This window comes from Delphinus delphis, chromosome 9 (genome assembly GCF_949987515.2).
Source record: "Delphinus delphis chromosome 9, mDelDel1.2, whole genome shotgun sequence".
Classification (NCBI taxonomy): domain Eukaryota; kingdom Metazoa; phylum Chordata; class Mammalia; order Artiodactyla; family Delphinidae; genus Delphinus; species Delphinus delphis.
Genome location: NC_082691.1, coordinates 80,091,207 through 80,111,621, shown reverse-complemented (window position 1 = coordinate 80,111,621; position 20,415 = coordinate 80,091,207). Strand labels below are relative to the sequence as shown.

The 20,415-nt window shown below is 35.2% G+C and overlaps 1 protein-coding gene across 3 annotated transcripts in view; it reads left to right on the top strand.

Annotated features, from left to right (window-relative positions):
- Nucleotides 1-20,415, top strand: part of IQUB (IQ motif and ubiquitin domain containing) — a 126,087-nt gene that overhangs the window by 47,603 nt on the left and 58,069 nt on the right. For 2 of the 3 annotated variants that reach the window (XM_060020811.1, XM_060020812.1), the window contains exons 11-13: nucleotides 8,650-8,898; nucleotides 9,599-9,784; nucleotides 14,704-15,105. In XM_060020811.1, the coding sequence (XP_059876794.1) occupies nucleotides 8,650-8,898; nucleotides 9,599-9,784; nucleotides 14,704-14,886 (618 nt within the window). In that variant the 3' untranslated portion in view covers nucleotides 14,887-15,105. Of the gene's footprint in view, nucleotides 1-8,649; nucleotides 8,899-9,598; nucleotides 9,785-14,703; nucleotides 15,106-20,415 lie in introns of those variants that run through there. The other variant, XR_009520668.1, reaches the window with a different exon arrangement.

The following is a 20,415-nucleotide window of genomic DNA, read 5'->3' as shown; positions in this document are numbered from 1 at the left end:
TTGACCATTGAATTATTTCTTATTCACATCGTTGTTTCATTTTTCCAAGCTACCTTTTAGTCTTCTATAGACTTACTCAGTTTTTATATGCTTGCAGTAGTATAACAGAATTTAATATTCTACACATTCATATAACATTGTATCATTTTATTCACTTTTTAAATTTACCTTTGGTAAAATTCAATCCTTTTGGTGAGTTTTGACAAATTCAGAGTCATATAATCAACAGCCAACAGCACAATCAAGATAAAAAATAGTCTTATCACCTCCCCCAAATTCCCTCATGCTGCTACTTTGTAATCAGCCCTTCCCCTGGCTACCTAACCCTTGGAAAACACTGATCAGAATTTTATTTCTATAGTTATACCTAACCTAGAGTGTCACATAAATGGAATGATATGCTATGTGCAAGTATACCATGTCTTATTGCACTTCACTTTACTGAGCTTTGCAGATACTGTGTATGTGTTCTTTTTCTTTTCTCTTTTTCTTTTCTTTTTTTTTTTTTTTTTACAAATTGAAGGTTGTGACAACCCTGCATTGAGCAAGTCTGTTGGCACAATTTTTCCAAGAGTATTTGCTCCCTTTGTGTCTCTGTGTCACATTTTGGTAATTCTTGGAATGTTTCAGGCTTTTTCATTATTGTTATATTTGTTACAGTGATCTGTGGTCACTGATCTTTGATGTTACTATTGTAATTGTTTTGGGGCACCATGGACCTCACCCACATAAAACAGCGGACTTAATTGACGTGTGTGTGTCCTGACTGCTCCACCAACTGGTGGTACTTCCAACTCTCTCCCTCTCCTCAGGTTTCCCTATCCCCTGAGACACGACATTATTGAGATTAGGCCAATTAATAACCCTACAACAGCCTCTAAGAGTTCAAGTGAAAGGAAGAGTTGCACACCTCTCCCTTTAAATTGGAGAATTTAAAGCTAGAAATGATTAAACTTAGTGAGGAAGGCTTGTCGAAAGTTGAAATAGGCCAGAAGTTAAGCCTCTTGCACTAAATAGTTAGTCAACTTGTAAATGCAAAGGAAAAGTTCTTGAAGGAAATTAAAAGTGCTACTTCAGTGAACACATGAGTGCTAAGAAAATGAAACAGCCCTATTGCTGATATGGAGAGAATTTGAGTGGTCTAGATAGAAGATCAAACCAGCCGTAACATTTCCATAAGCCAAAGCCTCTTCCAGAGCAAAGCCCTAACTCTCTTTATTTTTATGAAGGTTAATACCAAGTCTCAATAAATTTAAGAATATTGAAATCATATCAAGCATCTTTTCCAACCACAATGCTATGAGACTAGAAATTAACTGCAAGAAAAAAAAACTACAAAAAGTAAAAACATTTGGAGGTTAAATAATATGCTGCTAAACATGGGTCACTGAATAAATCAAAGAGGAAATAAAAAAAAATACGTGGAGACAATAAAAATGGAAAGACAATGATCCAAAATCAATGGGATTCAGCAGAAGCAGTTCTAAGAGGGAAGCTGATAGTGATACAAGCCTACATCAGGAAATAAGAAAAATCTCAAACAACCTAACATTACACCTAAAGGAACTAGAAAAAGAAGAAGAAACAAAACCTAAAGTTAGTAGAAGGAAAGAAATAATACAGATCAGAGCAGAAATAAAGAGACTAATATCAATGAAACTAAGAGCTGGTTCTTTGAAAAGATAAACAAAATTGATAAAGTTTTTGCCAGACTCATCAAGAAAAAACGAGGGGCCAAATTAATAAAATCAGAAATGAAAGAGAGGTTACAACCAACACCACAGAAATTAAAGGATCATAAGAGATTCTTATGAACAGTTACACACCAATAAAGTGGACAACCTAGAAGAACTGGATAAATTCCTAGAAACATACAATCTCCCAAGACTGAACCTGGAAGAAATAGAAAATATGAACAGACCAATTACCAGTAATGAAATTGAATCAGTAATCAAAAACTCCCAACAAATAAAAGTTCAGGCCTAGACTGCTTCACAGGAAATTCTACCAAACATTTAAAAAAGAGTTAACATCTGTCCTTCTCAAACTACTCCAAAAAACTGAAGAGGAAGGAATACTTCCAAACTCATTCTATGAGGCCAGCATCACCCTGATACTGAAACCAGACAAAGACATCACAGAAAATTACACACCAATATCACTGATGAACATAGATGCAAAAGTCCTCAGCAAAATGTTAGCAAACCGAATTCAGTAACACACTGGAAGGATCATACACCATGATCAAGTGGGATTTATCTCTGGGATGCAAGAATGGTTCAATGCTGCAAATCAGTGTGATACACCACATTAACAAACTGAAGAATGAAAATTATAAGATCAATTCAATAGATGGAGAAAAAGCTTTGACGAACTTCAACATTCATTTGTGATAAAAACTCTCAACAAAGTGTATAGAGGGAACATACCTCAACATAATAAAGGCCATATATGACAAACCTACAACCAACATCATATTCAGTAGTGGAAAGGTGAAAGCATTTCCTCTAAGATCAGGAACAAGACAAGGATGCCCACTCTTGCCACTTTTATTCAACATAGTATTGGCAATCCTAACCACAGTAATCATACAAGAGAAAGAAATGAAGGGAATTCAAATTGGAAAGAAGGAAGTAAAACTATCACTATTTGCAGATGACATGATACTATGTAGAGAAAATCCTAAAGATAACACCAAAATCTGTTAGAATTCATCAATGAATTCAGTAAAGTTGCAGGATACAAAATTAATATACAGAAATCTATTGCATATCTATACACTAATAACAAACTCTCAGAAAGAGAAATTAAGAAAACAATCCCATTTATAATTACATCAAAGAGAATACAATACCTAGGAATAAATCTAACCAACGAGGTAAAACTTGTACTCAGAAAACTATGACATTGATGAGAGAAATTGAAGATGACATAAACAAATGGAAGAATTAATATTGTTAAAATCACATAATATCCAAGGCAATCTACAGATTTAATGCAGCCTCTTTCAAAATTCCAAGGGCATTTTCCACAGAACTAGAACAAATAGCTCTAAAATGTGTATGGAAACACAAAAGACTTTGAGTAGTCAAAACAATCTTGAGAAAGAAGAACAAAGCTGGAGGTATCATGCTCCTTGACTTCAGACTGTACTACAGAGCTACAGTAATCAAAACAGTATGGTACTGGCACAAAAACAGATCCATAGATCAGTGAAACAGAATAGAGAGCCCAGAAACAAACCTACATTTATATGGACAATTAATCTATGACAAAGAAGGCAAGAACACACACTGGGGGAAAAGACAGTCTCTTCAATAAATGGTGTTGGGAAAACTGGACAGCCACATGCAAAAGAATCAAACTGGACTACTTTATCACACCAAATACAAAAATCAACTTAATGGAATAAAGACTTAAATGTAAAACCTGAAACCTTAAAACTCTTAGAAGAAAACCTAGGCAATATGCTCTTTGACATCGGTCTTAAGTGTATTTTTTGGATACGTGTCCTCAGGCAAGGGAAACAAAGCTAAAAATAAGTGAGTGGGAGTACATCAAACTAAAAATCTTTTGCACAGTGAATGAAACTATCAATAAAGTGAAAAGGCAGCATACTGAATGGGAGAAGATATTTCCAAATGAAATGTCTAATTACAGGTTAATATCCAAAATATACAAAGAATGCATACAACCCAACATCAGAAACAAACAACAGGATTAAAAATGGGCATAGGACCTGAATAGACCTTTTTCCAAGGAAGACATACAGACGGCCAACAGACGCGTGAAAATCTGCTCAACATCACTAATCATCGGGGAAATGCAAATCAAAACCACCATGAGATATCACCTCACACCTGTGGAAAATTTGTTGTCATCAAAAAGACAACAAATAACAAGGGTTGGTGAGGATACGGATAACAGGGAACCCTTGTGCACTGTTGGTAGAATTTATATTGGTACAGCCGCTATGGAAAACAATGTGGAGGTTCCTCAAAAAATTAAAAATAGAACTGCCATGTAACCCAGCAATTTCACTTCTGTGTATTTACCCAAAGAAAACAAAAAGACTAATTTGAAAAGATATATGTATTCCAGTATTCATTGCAGCACTGTTTATCATAGCCAAGATATGGAAGCAAGCTAATTATCTATTGATAGACAAATGGATAAAGAAGATGTGGTATGTGTGTGTATATATATATATATATATATATATATATATATATATATATATATATATATATATACACACACACACACCAACACACACACAATGGAGTATTAGCCATAAAGATGAGATCTTACCATTGGCTACAACATGGATGGATCTAGAGGGTATTATGTTAAGTGAAATAAGTCAGACAGAGAAAGAAAAATACTGCACAACCTCACTTATAAGTAGAATCTAAAAAGTAAAAAAAACAAAGCAAAACGAAAAGAGACTTGTAGATACAGAGAACAAACAGGTGATTGCCAGCAGTAAGAGCGTCGGGGCGGGGGTGGGGGCAAAATAGTTGAAGGGGATTAGGAGGTACAAACCTCTAGTTATGTAGTAAATAAGTCACAGGGAGGTAATATACAGCATAAGGAATATGGTCAATAATATTGTAATAACTTTGTACTGGGACAGGTGGTTACTAGACTTATCCAGATGATCATTTCATATTGTATGCAAATGTTAAATCATTATGTAGAACATCTGAAACATAATATTGTACATCAACTATATTTCAATAATTTTTTAAAATAAATAAATACATTTCATAAGGCTATAGCTGCCATAGATAATGACTCCTCTGATGGATGTGGGCAAAGTAAATTGAAAACCTTCTGGAAAGGATTCATCATTCTAGGTGCCATTAAGAGCATTTGTGACCCATGGGAAGAGGTCAAAATATCAACATTAACAGGAGTTTGGAAGAAGTTTATTCCATCCCTCATGGATGACTTTGATGGATTCAAGACTTTAGTGGAGGAAGTAACTGCAGATGTGGTGAGAATAGCAAGAGAACTAGAATTAGAAGTGGAGCCTGAAGATGTAATTGAATTGCTCCAAATCATGATAAAACTTTAATAAATGAGGAGTTGCTTCTTATGGCTGAGCAAAGAAAGTGGTTTATTGGAATGGAATCTACTTTTGGTGAAGATGCTGTGAAGATTGTTAGAATCACAACAAATGATTTAGAATATTACATAAACTTAGTTGATGAAGCAGTGGCAAGGTTTGAGAGGAGTCATCCAATTTTGAAAGAAGTTCTACTGTGGGTAAAATGCTGTCAAACAGTATTGCATGCTACTGAGAAACCATTAGCATAATGAAAGGAAGAGTCAATCAGTGCAGCAAACTTGATTGTTGTCTTATTTTAAGAAGCTGCCACAGCTACCCCAAACTTCAGCAATCATCACCCTGACCGATCAGTAGCCCTTAAGGAGGGCAAGACCCTTCACCAGAAAAAAGAAGACTCAGATGATAGCATCTTTAAGTAATAAAGTATTTTTAATTATGTACATTGTTTTTTTAGACTTAATGCTATTGCACATTTAACAGACTACAGTATAGTGTAAACATAGCTTTATATGCACTGGGAAACAAAAAAATTCGTGTGACTTGCTTTATTGCTATTATCCGTTTTATTTCAGTGGTCTGAAACTGGACCTGCAATATCTCCAAGGTATGCCTATAGTCTTTCAAGACTGGCTTCCTTCATTTAGCATATTGTATTTGGTATTCACCCATATTGTTTTAGTGTATCATTAGTTTTTTGTTGTAACCGAATAATATTTTTATGGTCTGGGTGTGCCAGAGTTTATCTGTTTACAATTGCAGGACATGAAATTGTTTAGAGTTTTGGGCTTTTGTGAATAAAGTCACTACGAACACTCAATTGTGAGTTTTTGTGTAAGTTGGTTGTTTGGGGTTAAATACCTAGGAAGTGGGATTGTTGAGTCATATGGTAAATGCATATTTACCTTTATAAAGACTGCCAAACATTTTTCCAAACTGATTATACCATGTTGCACTCCATCTGCAATGTATGAGAGTTCCAGTTGCTTTGCATCCGTGTCAGCACTTGGTATTGTCAGTTTTTATTTCATTTTTGGAATTCTAATAGGTGTGTAGTGTTTTAATCTGCATTTTCCCAATGAGTAATAATATTAAGCATCGTTTCATGCATGTTTTTGACATCCATATATCTTTTTGGTGAAGTGTCTCAACATCTTTTGTCACTGCCATTTTTTCAGTTGAGTTGCTTATTTTCTCGTTATTGAAATTTTTAATATATTTTGCGTATAAGTCCTTTGTAAGACACATGGTTTGCAAATATTTTCTCAGTCTGTGGCTTGTCTTTTTATTCTCTTAACCGTATCTCTAACAGAGCAGAAGTTTTTGTTTTGATGACGTTCAATTTGTTCAGTTTTAAAATGGATCATGCTTTTATTGTTTGTTTTGTATTTAAGAAATTTTTGGAAGAATTAATATTGTTAAAATGTTCTTACTACCCAAAGTGATCTACAGCTTCAGTGCAATCAATCCCTATCAAAATTCCAATGGCATTTTTCACAGAGATAGGGAAAAAAAATCCTAAAATTTGTATGGAAACACAAAAGACCCAGAGTAACCAAAGCAATCTTGAGAAAGAAGAGCAAAGCTGGAGGCATCATGCTTCCTGATTTCAAACTATATTACAATGCTATAGTAATCAAAACAGTATATTATTGGCATAAAAACAGACACATAGGTCAATGAAACAGAATCGAGAGCCCAGAAATTAACCCATACTTATATGGTCAATTAATTTACAACAAAGGAGCTAAGAATACACAACGGGGAAAGGACAGTCTCTTCAATAAATGGTGTTGGGAAAACTAGACAGTCACATGCAAAAAAAAATGAAATTGGGCCCTTATCTCACACCACATACAAAAATCGACTCAAAATGGATTAATTATTTAAATGTAAAACCTGAAACTGTAAATCTACTAGAAGAAAACATAGGGGAAATGTTTCTTGACATTGGCTTTGGCAACAATTTTTTGCTCGTGACACCAAAGGCAAAGGCAACAACAGCAAAAATAGACAAATGGGATTTTATCAACCTAAAAAGTTTTTGCACAACAAAGGAAAGAATTCAACAAAATGAAAGCAACCTATTGAATGGGAGAAAATATTTGCAAACCATTTATCCGATGAGTTAGTATCAAAAACAATGTGTACGACTCAATAACAAAATAATTTTAATCCAATTTAAAAATGGACAAAGGACCTGAATAAACATTTTCCCAAAGAAGACATACAAATGGCCAACATGTACATGAAAAAGTGCTCATTATCACTAATCAAAGAAATGCAAATCAAAAGCTCAGTGAAATATCATCTCACCAAAGTTAAAATGTCTACTCAAAAAGACAGGGTAACAAGTGTTGGCAAGGATGTGGAAGAAAGGGAATCCTTGTGCACTGTTAGTGGAAATGTAGCATTATGGAGGGTCCTCAAAAAATTAAAAATAGAACTACCATATAATGCAGAATTTCAAATTTTGAATATTGATAATTGAGCCAATCTAAATTTAGTGTTAAGATAAATGAAATGAGAACACTTGGTTTAGTGGGCTTTAATTTCTGTGTGAATCTAGCTATTGCCTGTAAAAATAATTAACACAGCATAGCACCAAAAATCTAAATTCTTAAAAATAAGTGGAATATATGTATATATATAACTGATTCATTTTGTTGTGAAGCTGAAACTAACATACCATTGTAAAGCAATTATAGTCCAATAAAGATGTTAAAAAAAAAAAAAAAATAAGTGCCAAAGCACTTTCTTTTCTTTTCTTCTTGGGAAGTTTTCTTACTATTGCAACTCAAAGCCTCTACCGACTCATTTTTTTCAGTCAGTTAATTTTCTAGGTGATTTTACCATGTATATCTAAAAGTTTATGAATAATAGAGATTTTTAATATTTTGGTAGGGTAAATGAATACTACTTGAAATTTAAATTTTGTATAGAGTAGGAAGTTAAGGAAAAAATATGACTTTAAAATTAACCAACTTGTTATCTCATTCTAAGATAAATTAGCCCTTAGCATTTGGCCTGGCTGTTATAGTTTGTCTTTCTTCCTTCCTTCCTTCCTTCCTTCCTTCCTTCCTTCCTTCCTTCCTTCCTTCCTTTCTTTCTTTCTTTCTTTTTCTTTCTTTCTTTTTCTTTTCTTCTTTCTTTCGTTTCTTTTCTTTTTTCTTTCTTTCCTTTTCTTCTTTCTTTCTTTCTTTTCTTCTTTCTTTCGTTTCTTTTCTTTTTTCTTTCTTTCCTTTTCTTCTTTCTTTCTTTCTCTTTCTTTCTTTTCTTCTTTCTTTCGTTTCTTTTCTTTTTTCTTTCTTTCCTTTTCTTCTTTCTTTCTTTCCTTTCTTTCTTTCTTTCTTTCTTTCTTTCCTCCTTTCTTTCCTTCTTTCTCTTTCTTTCTTTCCTTCTTTCTTTCTTTCCTTCTCTTTCTTTTCTTTGTCGTTCTTTCTTTCCTTCTTTCTTTCTTTCTTCCTTCCTTCCTTCCTTCCTTTCCTTTCCTTCTTCTCTCCCTCCCTTTCCTTCCTCCCTCCCTCCTTTCTTTCTTTCTTTCTTTCTTTCTTTCTTTCTTTCTTTCTTTCTTTCAGGTCCCTCAAGATCCACTGAAGTTTTATAAGAAGATTTACTTTTGCCTCAGTTGCCAGCTCTATTTGCCTTCTACAGAGTTTGCTGTATCATCCACCTCACACCACATTTACCGCTGTCGCCACTGCATTAACCTTGACAATGAGACTCAAAAACGAGAATCATGTTTGAAGTACAAATGTTTACTTCAACGACTTTACTATTCAGAAGCTGATTATGAAGATGATTCTAAAATTGCTTTCCTGATGCAGGTATGATCAGTAAATGTTGCCAATCATGGATGAAATTTGTCCATTGATTTTACAGAAAAGATTTCTGCTTTCCCATCCAAACCTATTAAAATAATGTTTCTCTTTCCCATGTTTATTCTTTCTGAAGCTTGCCTCTGGCAATTCTGAGTTTATATATGCAGACCTTGTGACAGAAAGTCATTTCAAGAGCTTTAGCTAATATGGTTTAAAATTTTTTTAAAAAGTTTTAAAACAGTTATTTCATTTCTTCCCTTTTCCCTCTTTTTTCATTAAAACAATAAAGTTTTTAATAACGCTAAGCGAATTGCTTATTCTTTATTAAATCTTAATTTCCTCATTTGTAAAATGGGAATAAAATGATCTGCAGTAACCCTGAGGATAAGATGATAGTTACTAATGAATTTTGAAAAGTACTTAATACCATATAAATGTAAGGTAAAATTAGCATATTGGAAGAAATATACACAGCTTACTCTGGGTTAAAGATGCAGTCATGACTGTGAGATTGGTAACATATTATGGTTTGGGCAGAATGAGCAGAGATTTGATGAGAAATAAGCCATGTGCGCAGAAAACCTCATGAATAATGTTTTCCTTTAAAAAATATACTCAGTATAATTTGTTTTCTCAAGTAATAGAATAATTTAAAATTTTATGTTTAGAAGAAAACATTGTTTTTCACAAATGTTTTGACATGCAGCTACAAGATATTCAGTACCTGACTGAGAACATCTGGGCATCCCAGTCAGTGCTCAGTACCTGGAACGATCTCAATGATCTGGTCATGGTCAGGTGGGATAAGTCCTTGGAGTGGTCGCCCTGGAACTGCATTCTTCTTACCAAAGATGAAGGCACTGCTCATCTCAAGCTAAAGAGTATTGAAGAGGTAAGGAGGTCAAACTTTATTTGGGACCTTAATTTGGTCATTGGAATTATTAGAGGTAACTTGACTGCCTTTTACTACATTCCATGCATAAGTTAAATACTTCCATTGGATTAAGAAACAGAGAACCCATGGATAACAGTAACAAAATACATAGATGGTATGTATGGCAGAGATTAAAATTGAAAGGAAGCTAAGACACTTAAAAGGTAAAGATAAGACATCTGAAAGTCTTCCAAGTACCTAACATGAAACCAGACCCTCCTAATAATAGCAAGTTCAAGCACATTAGTTCCACAGTAAATTCCATAAGAACAGGGATATTGTTTAGTTTATTTGTGTCTATATCTCTAATACCTACAACAGTGTCACAGACTAGGGAATTAATAAGTATTTGTTGAATGAATAAATGAATATTATCACCAGATAGGTATTTTGAAACCTAAAGTCTGTCCTTTGATTAATCATCACAAGTCTGCCTAAAAGCACGGTAGATTCTCAAATAAATTCTGTTCATAATTTTGTGCCCTAAATGACAATCATACTGATGGGGTATAGTTCTGAGGCTTCATTTTTCATTTGCTTCCAGTTAACTAGGAGTGGGGAAAGCACTGTAAAAATTAAATACCATTTAATTCCAGTAATTTATAAGATGCAATCTGTAAAACACTTTGATGAACAGAATTGAGGGGTCCCTGATGAGTTCCCCGAAAGCTCCGTTTATACTAAGCAAGCCTATGATCCCAACATCTGATATTGATTCTCTGCCTTCTGCTAATTAAATTGCTGTACTTTAATTCCATGCAAGATGTCAGCTAAGGGAAAATACAGAAATGACTTCAAATATAATAGTCGTTTTGAATCGTGCTATTTCCTGCCTGTGTTTTTATTAGGGAGGGGGAAGGAGTAAAGAGGAGAAACTAGTTAAAGTTTTAACTTTTTTGAATAATTTTCCATTAGGAGTCAGGCTAAGAAAAATTTTACTCTAGGGACTGAAGGAAAGGGTAACAAGAAACTGAAGCTATGTTAAATATTATATTTAGTAAACTAAGCTGCCTCATAAATATTTAATCACTGAAAGCCTAGCCAATACTAGCAATAGTGTTTCATATAGGACCCATAGTGGGATTGAAGTTCACTCCCAAAGCTGATATTCCACTGCTTCTTCAATTCATACACACAACTCCCTTTGTGTATTTAATCAAATTACTGCAGTATCAAATTAAATGTTCTATTCACATGCATTTCTAATTTCAGGATCTTACTGAATTTCTGTAAATAGAGCTCCGTTTACGCCAAGCAACCCTAGTGTAAATAAAGAAATGACTTCAAATATAATTGTCATTTCAGACAAACTAAAAAATTTGCCTTTTTATGGTTTTGGGCTGGTGTAATCGTTTAAGTATTAATATTCAGCCTACTTAAAGAATAGTTTATGTCCTGTTGTAATTTCCAGAATTTCCTAAATGCACAGAGGTATTTGCTATCTCATTGAGTAAAAAACTACTCGAAACTTAAAATAATCTTGACTCCTGCAATCATGATACAAATTGTAGGAAAAGCATGGAAAAAGACTTCTGTTCTTTGAACTGTATATGAGGCAGATCAGTTTCTCCTGGTGTGTGCAATGGCCAGAGTAGGACAATAGTGGATTTAAAGTCAAGACACCTGACCCAGTATTTCCCCATTTCTGTCATTAACGATCTGCAGGACATTAAGACCTTCCTTCTTTGCTTTGCAAAATTTTATAAAGGTTAGCGAAAAACATGAAATTGGTATAAAGGATTAGAGTAGATTAGAGCTTTGAATTCTGGCTCTATCACTTATGGGAGAAGTTGGGCAAGTTTGTTAATGTCTCAATGCCCCGGTTTTCTCATCTATAAAATGGGAATAATGGATATTTTTCCATATTATATTACTCTTTAAGAGTTACTTATTGTTCCTTTTATTGTATGTACCATAATGTGCTATTCTCATCTTTGATGATTACTTTTTGCCTTTATGCACTTTGAAAACCTATAAAGTTCTCTACATGTTTTGTTTAATGTTGTATAACAGAAATGTGTTAGTACTTCTTGAATGAAATATGGGCTAAGAAGTGTTGGAATAAGGTTAAATGAGTATTTTGACCTGGTGAATTTGTCTGTAGAGAGGAAACTTTTTTTAAAAAATTGAAGTATAGCTGATTTATAATATTATATTAGTTTCAGGTGTACAGCACAGTGATTCAATATTTGTATAGATTATACTCTAAAGTTATTATAAAACAATGGCCATATTTGCCTATGCTGTACAATATATTCTTGTTGCTTATTTATTTATGCATAGTAGCTTGTGCCTCTTAATCCATACTCCCATCTTGCCTTCCTTTTCCCCACTGGCAGCCACTAGTTTTTTCTCTGTATCTGTGACTCTGTTTCTATTTTGGTGTATACATTTGTTTTATTTTTTAGATTGTACATGTAAGTGATAATATAGAGTATTTGTCTTTCTCTCTCTGACTTATTTCCCTAAGTATAATGCTCTCTAGGTCATCTGTATTGTTGCTAATGGTGGAATTTCATTCTTTTTTACGGCTGAATAATATTCCATTGTGTATATATACATACCATAGAGAGGAAACTTTAAAATAAGCCCAGGATATTTCTACATAATGCTTTCTTTAAGAATGCCACATCCTTTGGCTCCTTTTCTCCAGGGCTTTCTTTATCTTGACTTGACACTATGGAAGGATCTTTAGTAAGGAGATATCTTAGTAAAGAGATACCTAACCTTTCAGAAAACAAATTTTAGGAGGAGGTACAGGTAGTATTTGTGATTTGGTTGAAAAGAAGAGTCAATTAAGATTAATGAAGAGGGGCTTCCCTGGTGGCTCAGTGGTTAAGAATCCGCCTGCCAATGCAGGGGACACAGGTTCGAGCCCTGGTCTGGGAAGATCCCACATGCCGCAGAGCAACTAAGCCTGTGTGCCACAACTACTGAGCCTGCGCTCTAGAGCTCGCGAGCCACAACTACTGAGCCTACATGCCACAACTACTGAAGCCTGTGCCCCTAGCACTCATGCTCCACAACAAGAGAAGCCACCGCAGTGAGAAGCCCACGCACCGCAACGAAGAGCAGCTCCCGCTTGCCACAACTAGAGAAAACCCGCACACAGCAACAAAGACCCAATGCAGCCAAAAAAAAACAGAAAGCAAAAAAGAATAAAGAGAATAGACAGTATTTATTAATTCAACCAGAATTTGCTTTTCAATCTGCCGGATGTTGTGATAAGTGCGTGGGGAAAAGCAAGGAAATGTAATGGATACAATACTTCATTGTTTCAGTTGCATTTGAGTTTAGCTGCAAATAACAGACTAAGCAGTATAATGACTTAATCAAATATGGGGTCAGTTGTCTTATATAATAGGGATCCAGAGTTTGGCATCTGGAGACTTGTATGGTAGCTCCACAATGCTCTCAGAAACCCAGGCCTTCTAACTTCTTCCTCAGCCATATTTAACCTTTGGCTTTAACCCTAATGATTGTGTACTCTTAGAGAAAGATAGCTACTTCATCTTCTGCATTATATCCCCCTCCTAGATATGGCAAAAGCCTAAAGGTACTTCCCACTCCTAAAAAGCTTCCCTGTAAGCTTTATCCAATGACTTCTTTTTTACAAATGTACATATATACATGTGTGTATATATAAATATATATATATTTCTGCCATATATATGTGTGTATATATATATACACATACACACACATATATATGTCAGAAACTTGTCATATGGCCACCCCTAGCTATAATAAAGCCTAAGAAAGCTGAGCACATCACAAAATACAAAATAAGGCCCCTATATAGAGTTGGGCCTCTAAATATGAATGCAAGAGAGAATGAATATTGGGTTGGCAACTAGCATTGTGCCCCTCTCATTAGAAAACAGATTGTCTTATAATGTGGCAAAGCTACATTACAGAGAAAGTTCAAAGTGCTGCTATAGCTGTGGAGAGACAAGAAGCCTAAAAATTAATTATGAACAAATAAAAATGGAAAGGCACAAAGATTTGATAAAGGCAGGAAAGTTATTTTCTATTTAGAAGACAGAAGAGAAACACAAGAGAAACAGTGCAGGGACTCATATCTAAGGTAGTAAAAAGGGTGACTAAAGAGAAGCTTACATTGTCACAGCACCATTGTGATCTTTATTTTGAACTCTGGAGATATAGAGGGAAGGACTAATTTTAGAAAAAAAAATTCAAGTGGGTAATTGTATCAGTATTGAAATAGATTTATAGAGAACTAAGGTGACAAGAGCATTCACACAAAAATATTGATTGACTCTTTACCTTATGGTGCCAAGACACACATGTATGAAAAAGACCCAGTGTGAGGGACTTCCCTAGTGGTCCAGTGGGTCAGACTCCACACTCCCAATGGAGGGGACCCGGGTTCAATCTCTGGTCGGGGAACTAGTGCTGCAACTAAGAAGCCCACATGCCACAACTAAAAAAAGATCCCTCGTGCTGCAACTAAGACCCAGCGCAGCCAAAATAAATAAATAAATATTAAAAAAAAAAAAGACTCAGTTTGAATCTTTAAGGAGCCTTTCTTATCATCATGGAAGAGACTTGCAAGTAAATAGTGAAATTCAAGGCAGAATGAACTAAATATTACAATTAAAATACATGAAAGTGCTTGCAAGTATATAAGAAGGAGGGGTTAGTTTAGACTTAGAGAGGTCAGACGGAGAATCAAGAAAGGCTTCCAGGTTAAAGCGTCATAAAAGCTGAGCCCCGAAAGATGATGGACAAAGTGAGAATAAATGTTTTCTGGGCTGAAAGAACTGAGAAGTAAAGGCACTGAGGCATAAAAGTGTTTTTACTTGGCAAAATATATTTGTGACATTTAATAGAATTTGATTTTCTTTTCTTTTCAGGGATATGAACCCTTGTTTATTCACAAGATCAAACACAAACATTTCCTGGCTAAGAACTATTTTTCACAAATTCCAGTGCTGGCTTCATTTTTACTTGGTGATGGTGAAGTAGATGAGATCAGAAAGAAACATCAATCAGAACCAACATCTAAGATTATAGATATCCACAGGCCTAGTCCTTAAAAGATCCAGGACTATTTGTTTGATGATCAGCATTTTTGTCCACTGCTAATAGAGTAATACAGAGGTCACACAGTACGGTAGTAGAATTTTATCTTTTATTGATTTTAATTGTTCTTCATAGTGTCATAAGTTGTATGAAGAGAAAACATCCCTATACAAATGCTTTATCGTTAGTGTTAAATTTAAATATAATTGTGTTACTGAAATTAATATTTTAAAGAGAACATTTTATTTTTAGATTAAAATTTTTAAAAATTTCAACTACATTATATTATACTTAAAATCAACAGACAAACAAAAGCTAGGCTTAATTTTCAACTCAAAAAATTTATTTTAGAAAAAATTGTAGTTACAGGAGAATAGTCAGTATACGGATGAGAGGAAACATTATAGAATACTCTTTCATGAAAATCTTTACATATAGGATAAAAGATGCTATGTTTTAATATAGGGATTTGAATCTTCACATTTTATCTTCTACTTTCATCTTCCGTTCTTCTCAAAATTTCAATGAAAAAACAAACTATAAACAAACAAAAAAGTTCATTCCATACTGGAAAACAGGGTGAACAGTGGAACTATATTTTATTCTATGGTAGAAAAACTCCCTGTGGGGCAATGATGAAACTCTGTAAGAACAATAAAAATGGTCAAGTAAACTATAACAATTCCTTTCCCTAATAAACCAAAGGAATAACCTTGACCACATGCATGTCAGGGACGTACAATGATGAACAACAGTATATGAGTCAATCTTAACAGGAAATACGTTCAAAATAGGATAATTCAAGGAGAGTTTATTTACAAAGGGACTTCTTATAAAGCGTGAGCAGTGTGTAGGGAAACTAAGGGAATAGTGTAGGAATGTAGGGTCACTATCAGATAAGCTGTGTCTACCCTAATCTCAAATGGATCCGGGGAGGGAACGGTCTGGGAACCCAGAAAGAGAGTGTAAAGGAGATAACTGAGATCAGTGAGCAACTCTCAGGGCCCTAGGTGATCTCATGAGCTAGAGAAATAAATATCAGACCTCATACTTCTCTCTTCCTCCAATCTCTTGCTTGGGTTTCCCATTGGAAGAACCCGAAAGGAAAGCAGAAAAAATAGAAGTCTGTGGACATAATTCGTATAGCTTCAGGGCAAAGATCAGAGGAGACAAGTGGGAGAGTGCATTTGGCTGGCTAAAGAGAAGACATCCAGCTAGAGAGAAGAATTAAAAGTGAAAGTGAAGAGCTATAATTCAAGTAGCAATATTTCATACACACACAACATATATATTTGTATATATTATATATAAGTATATATGTGCGTATGTGTATATTTTATATATATATAGAGAGAGAATTCTCTTAATTTCAATCAGTAATTAATGAGGCTGTTCTCTCAAGTTTAGTGATCAAGGAGTCAAGGAATTCAATCTAAATATTAATATTTATTCTACATAAATATTTACCAACATTTTAGCAACATATTTTCTAGGATATCCACAGTTTTTTTACTTAGCAAAAGCATGGCACATGATTATTGTCTTTAAGGAACTAAACATTGAAAAGGGAAGCACTATAAAGCTGTTGTTATTTTCAAGTTTTCATAGACAATTCAGATGTTCTGGGAACTTTCTAAACAATAAATTGCAGATAGGATTAGATTGGGGACCATTCTGATCACTAATAAACAGGTAAAAATTTAACACAGACAAAAGTGGGTTTACACTGGAATGGAAATAACCAGGTTTTCACAAGACAGTTCAGGAGAAACCCCCAGGTCAGAGTAGGAAGAGCAGAGGAGGCAGCAGGAAGGGCTGGGGCAGCAGGCAGCGAGGGGGCAATAGATAGGGGCAAGTAGAGGACTTTGAGAGTTCCTCTATTGCCCTAGGAGTAAAGCACTTGCTTATAGTAATGGAAGACTTGTGGAGTACAACTGGTGGGGGGCAGAGCGAGGGCAGGCAACCAGAGCTATTGAATCATACATGAAAAGGGGCAGCACCTTAATTTAGGGCTGGGAAAATAACCACAAAGAGCAAAAAAAAAAAAAAAAAAAAAAAAGGCTCAACAACAGAGAGACTTTGCTTAATAAGGTCAACTCTTCTGGGAAACTCTTTTCCATCCCATTGGAACTACAGCTCTCATTTTACACAGGTCTCCAAAAATCCACAGCAGAAGGGGCTAGAGATGGTGTCAGGCTAGAGAGCAGCCAGCAGGGAAAAAGTCCAGTTGCTGCCTACTAGAATCCTGGCACTAGGGTACTGGACAGCAACCAGTTAAGAAGTTAAACTCCCCTGCCGTAGAAGGACCTGCTTTTCTCTAGTTTATGACCTGATGAGCACACCTCCCCTGGCCCACTAACAAATGAAACTGTAGAAGGTGTTTCCTTCTTTCTCCTTTAGGACTATATTATATGGATAGAGGCCTAAACAGTAGAACAGAACAAAGTTTTATATCCCAATATTGCAAAAACAAGCTGAAAAAAGATGGTCACTGTATACGTAAAGATTAAAAAATCAAAAAAGGGATCCTTTTGAAGAATGAGAACAAATATTCATTTAACAGATCTCAACTATATTAAGGACATTTGATAGCATTTTTCATCTTTTGGAAAAAAAATACTGGGAAAAATTGCTATTACATAAATCATTACAATAAATAAATAAATACAACAAAATAAACAATTGCTGAATTAGAATAAACAACACACTTGGCAATGAAGAGCAGATTTGGTACTTGAAAGCTAAAGCTAATACAGGGATTGGGTGATTAGCTCAAGATAGTCCTCTAGGGATTTCCCTGGCAGTCCAGTCAGTGGTTAAGACTCTGCATTCCCAATGCAGGGGGCATGAGTTTGATCCCTGGTCGAGGAACTAAGATCCTGCATGCCACACGGTGCGGTCAAAAAAAAAAGATAGTCCCCTTGAATTCAGAGGAAAAGTCAAAGAAATGAGGAAGATGAGCAAAAATGATAAGTCTAACAGCTTTGCTTTGTCTACACTAGAAATAACATAAGCCTAAAATGGAGTAGAGAAGGAGAAACAATTAGCAAAGGGAGATTTAAAGCTAATTTCCCTAAGCTAAAAAGGCATATATCCATAGCTGTATAAAGGATCTACCAAGTACTGGGAAAATTAATATAGAGATACACATAGACACAACCTCATGACATTTCTGGATTTCAGAAATATTGGACAAATTCTATAAGCATTCAAGTTGAAGAGGAAAAGCCACAAGGAAAAAAGTCAATAACAACAGCATAGATTTCTCTTCTGCAACACTAAGTGCCAGAAGGTGAAGGAGGAACACTTCTGTTGAAGACTTTTGAATTCTGAGGGTGAAAAAATGACCTAAGAATTTTACTTTCAGGCAAATTTTTTTTGGTGAAGACAACAGGAAGACATTGTTAGGCAGGAAGCATGTCATCAGTCTATGTGTACTCATTCTGTCCTCCAGCTGACCTCGAAACTATGGAGGTAGGGTCTGGGCATGATACTGTATATGAGAAATGGCAGTGAGCACTGCAACTTCAATCCTTTCTAAATGATCATCATTTGTATGGTTATGAAACAATGCAATGAACAAAAATAAATTTTCAAATAAAAATCTATACTGCAAAAAACAAAAATATGAATCAACAACAAAAAAATACCCTGAGTATTGTCACTAAATGTCTGCTGTAGGAGGGTTCAGAGGGATAAAAGTGTTCCAAATCTTTTCAAGGGGAGATGAGTAAATGGATATATAGGTAGGAAAGTTGGTATTCAAATATTTAGTTAAAAAATTTAAAGGCAACTGCTAGCAGAATGAAAATGGAATTATAAACTCCACATTTCTAGAGAGAAAAAGGGAACAGCGACAAACTTGAGAACTATTGTGAAATAAAGGGGTTTTGTTTGTTTTTTTAGGTTAATAGGAAGTATATATAAGAGAAAAACAAGATTAAAAATATCACAGTGCATAAATTTGAATGGGTTAAAATTCTAGTAAAGGATAGTTATTCTGTTTGTTTTTTTTTTACGGTACGCGGGCCTCTCACTGTTGTGGCCTCTCCCGCTGCTTCGGACGCGCAGGCTCAGCGGCCATGGCTCACGGGCCCAGCCGCTCTGTGGCACGTGGGATCCTCCCGGACCGGGACACGAACCCGCGTCCCCTGCATCGGCAGGCGGACTCTCAACCACTGTGCCACCAGGGAAGCCCAAGGATAGTTATTCTTATATGGTATCAAAGGAGTGAACTACAAGCTGTGTACCAGATATGTACCCCCAATAAAATGACATTTAAAGATATATAGTAAAACTATATCAGTCATATACAAATAGACAACAAAATAATTGGTGGCAATATTAATATCGAGGATGAAATCAAGAAGAAAAAGAGCAAAAGAAGTTACTTTATTTTGATAAATTATTATTCACAATATAAATGGAGAATTAATCTCTACATTGGGTATGCAAGTAGGCTTAAAACAAAAAGTCAGTTGGGAAACAATTCTCCATAGGTTTTTAACATTTCTGCATGTCTTTTGAGCAGAGGTACTTAGTTCTCCTTTTTTCAAGGATGTTTGTAAAGCAAGCAGTCTTAGAAGATATAGTGTTCACTGTTCCCTGTAAAAGATTCATAGTCTCTAAGCCCAGCATTCCCAGTCTATGAAGCAGCTCACAGTGTGCATGTGTCATCTGGACTTTGTGTCACCCTGAGGGATTTAGGGCAAAATGCTGATCTTCTGGCTGCTGCTGTTTCTGTGAAAAATAAATTGTGCTTTATCTCTGACCCAGGAGTCTCATGTCTTTTACTATCATTTATGAACTTGTGGCACCAAACTTGTTACCTTGCAATTAGGACAGCATTTCAGATACTTCACAGTTCTTGATACAGATAACCTTAGAAATGGAAAACAAAAAAAAGGGAAATGAGTCAAGAGGTACAAAATGCTGTTTCTCTTCTCTTTCCAGGAACACTGGGTGATTGATTGCAATTCTCCATCCTCTTGAAGTGAGGCAGGATTATGTAGCATGCTTTGTCCAATGTAACGCAATTAAAATGATCTTGTGTCACTTTTGAGCATTAAAGGAATGAAAGATTCTGATTCTACTAACTAGATATTCTTCTTCTAATAAATAGAAAAAGAATGAATGCTCCCCAATTCATGAGGCCAGCATATCCTTGATATCAAAATTTGACAAGGATGGTACAAGAAAGAAAATGATAGGCCAATTTCACTATGAATATAGATGCAAAAATCCTAAACAAAATATTAGCAAATAAGGGGGGTAGCTCAGTGGTAGAGCATTTGACTGCAAACCAAATCCAAAAAGTGTAATAAAAGATAAAAGCGTATGGTTTTTCCCGGATATTCTTCATGTGCTTCTTCAGTTCTACCTTCCCCCCTTCTCTTCTCATCTTTGTGCCCTTGGAGGCTGATATTTATGCAGTGCATCAATGAGTGCACAATATTCCTCAGTTGGGTTTGGTCAATAGGAAGCATCAGCAGGAAATTTGAGGTCTGAGAGAAAGAGGTTGAGATATTTATTACCCTGGCTTT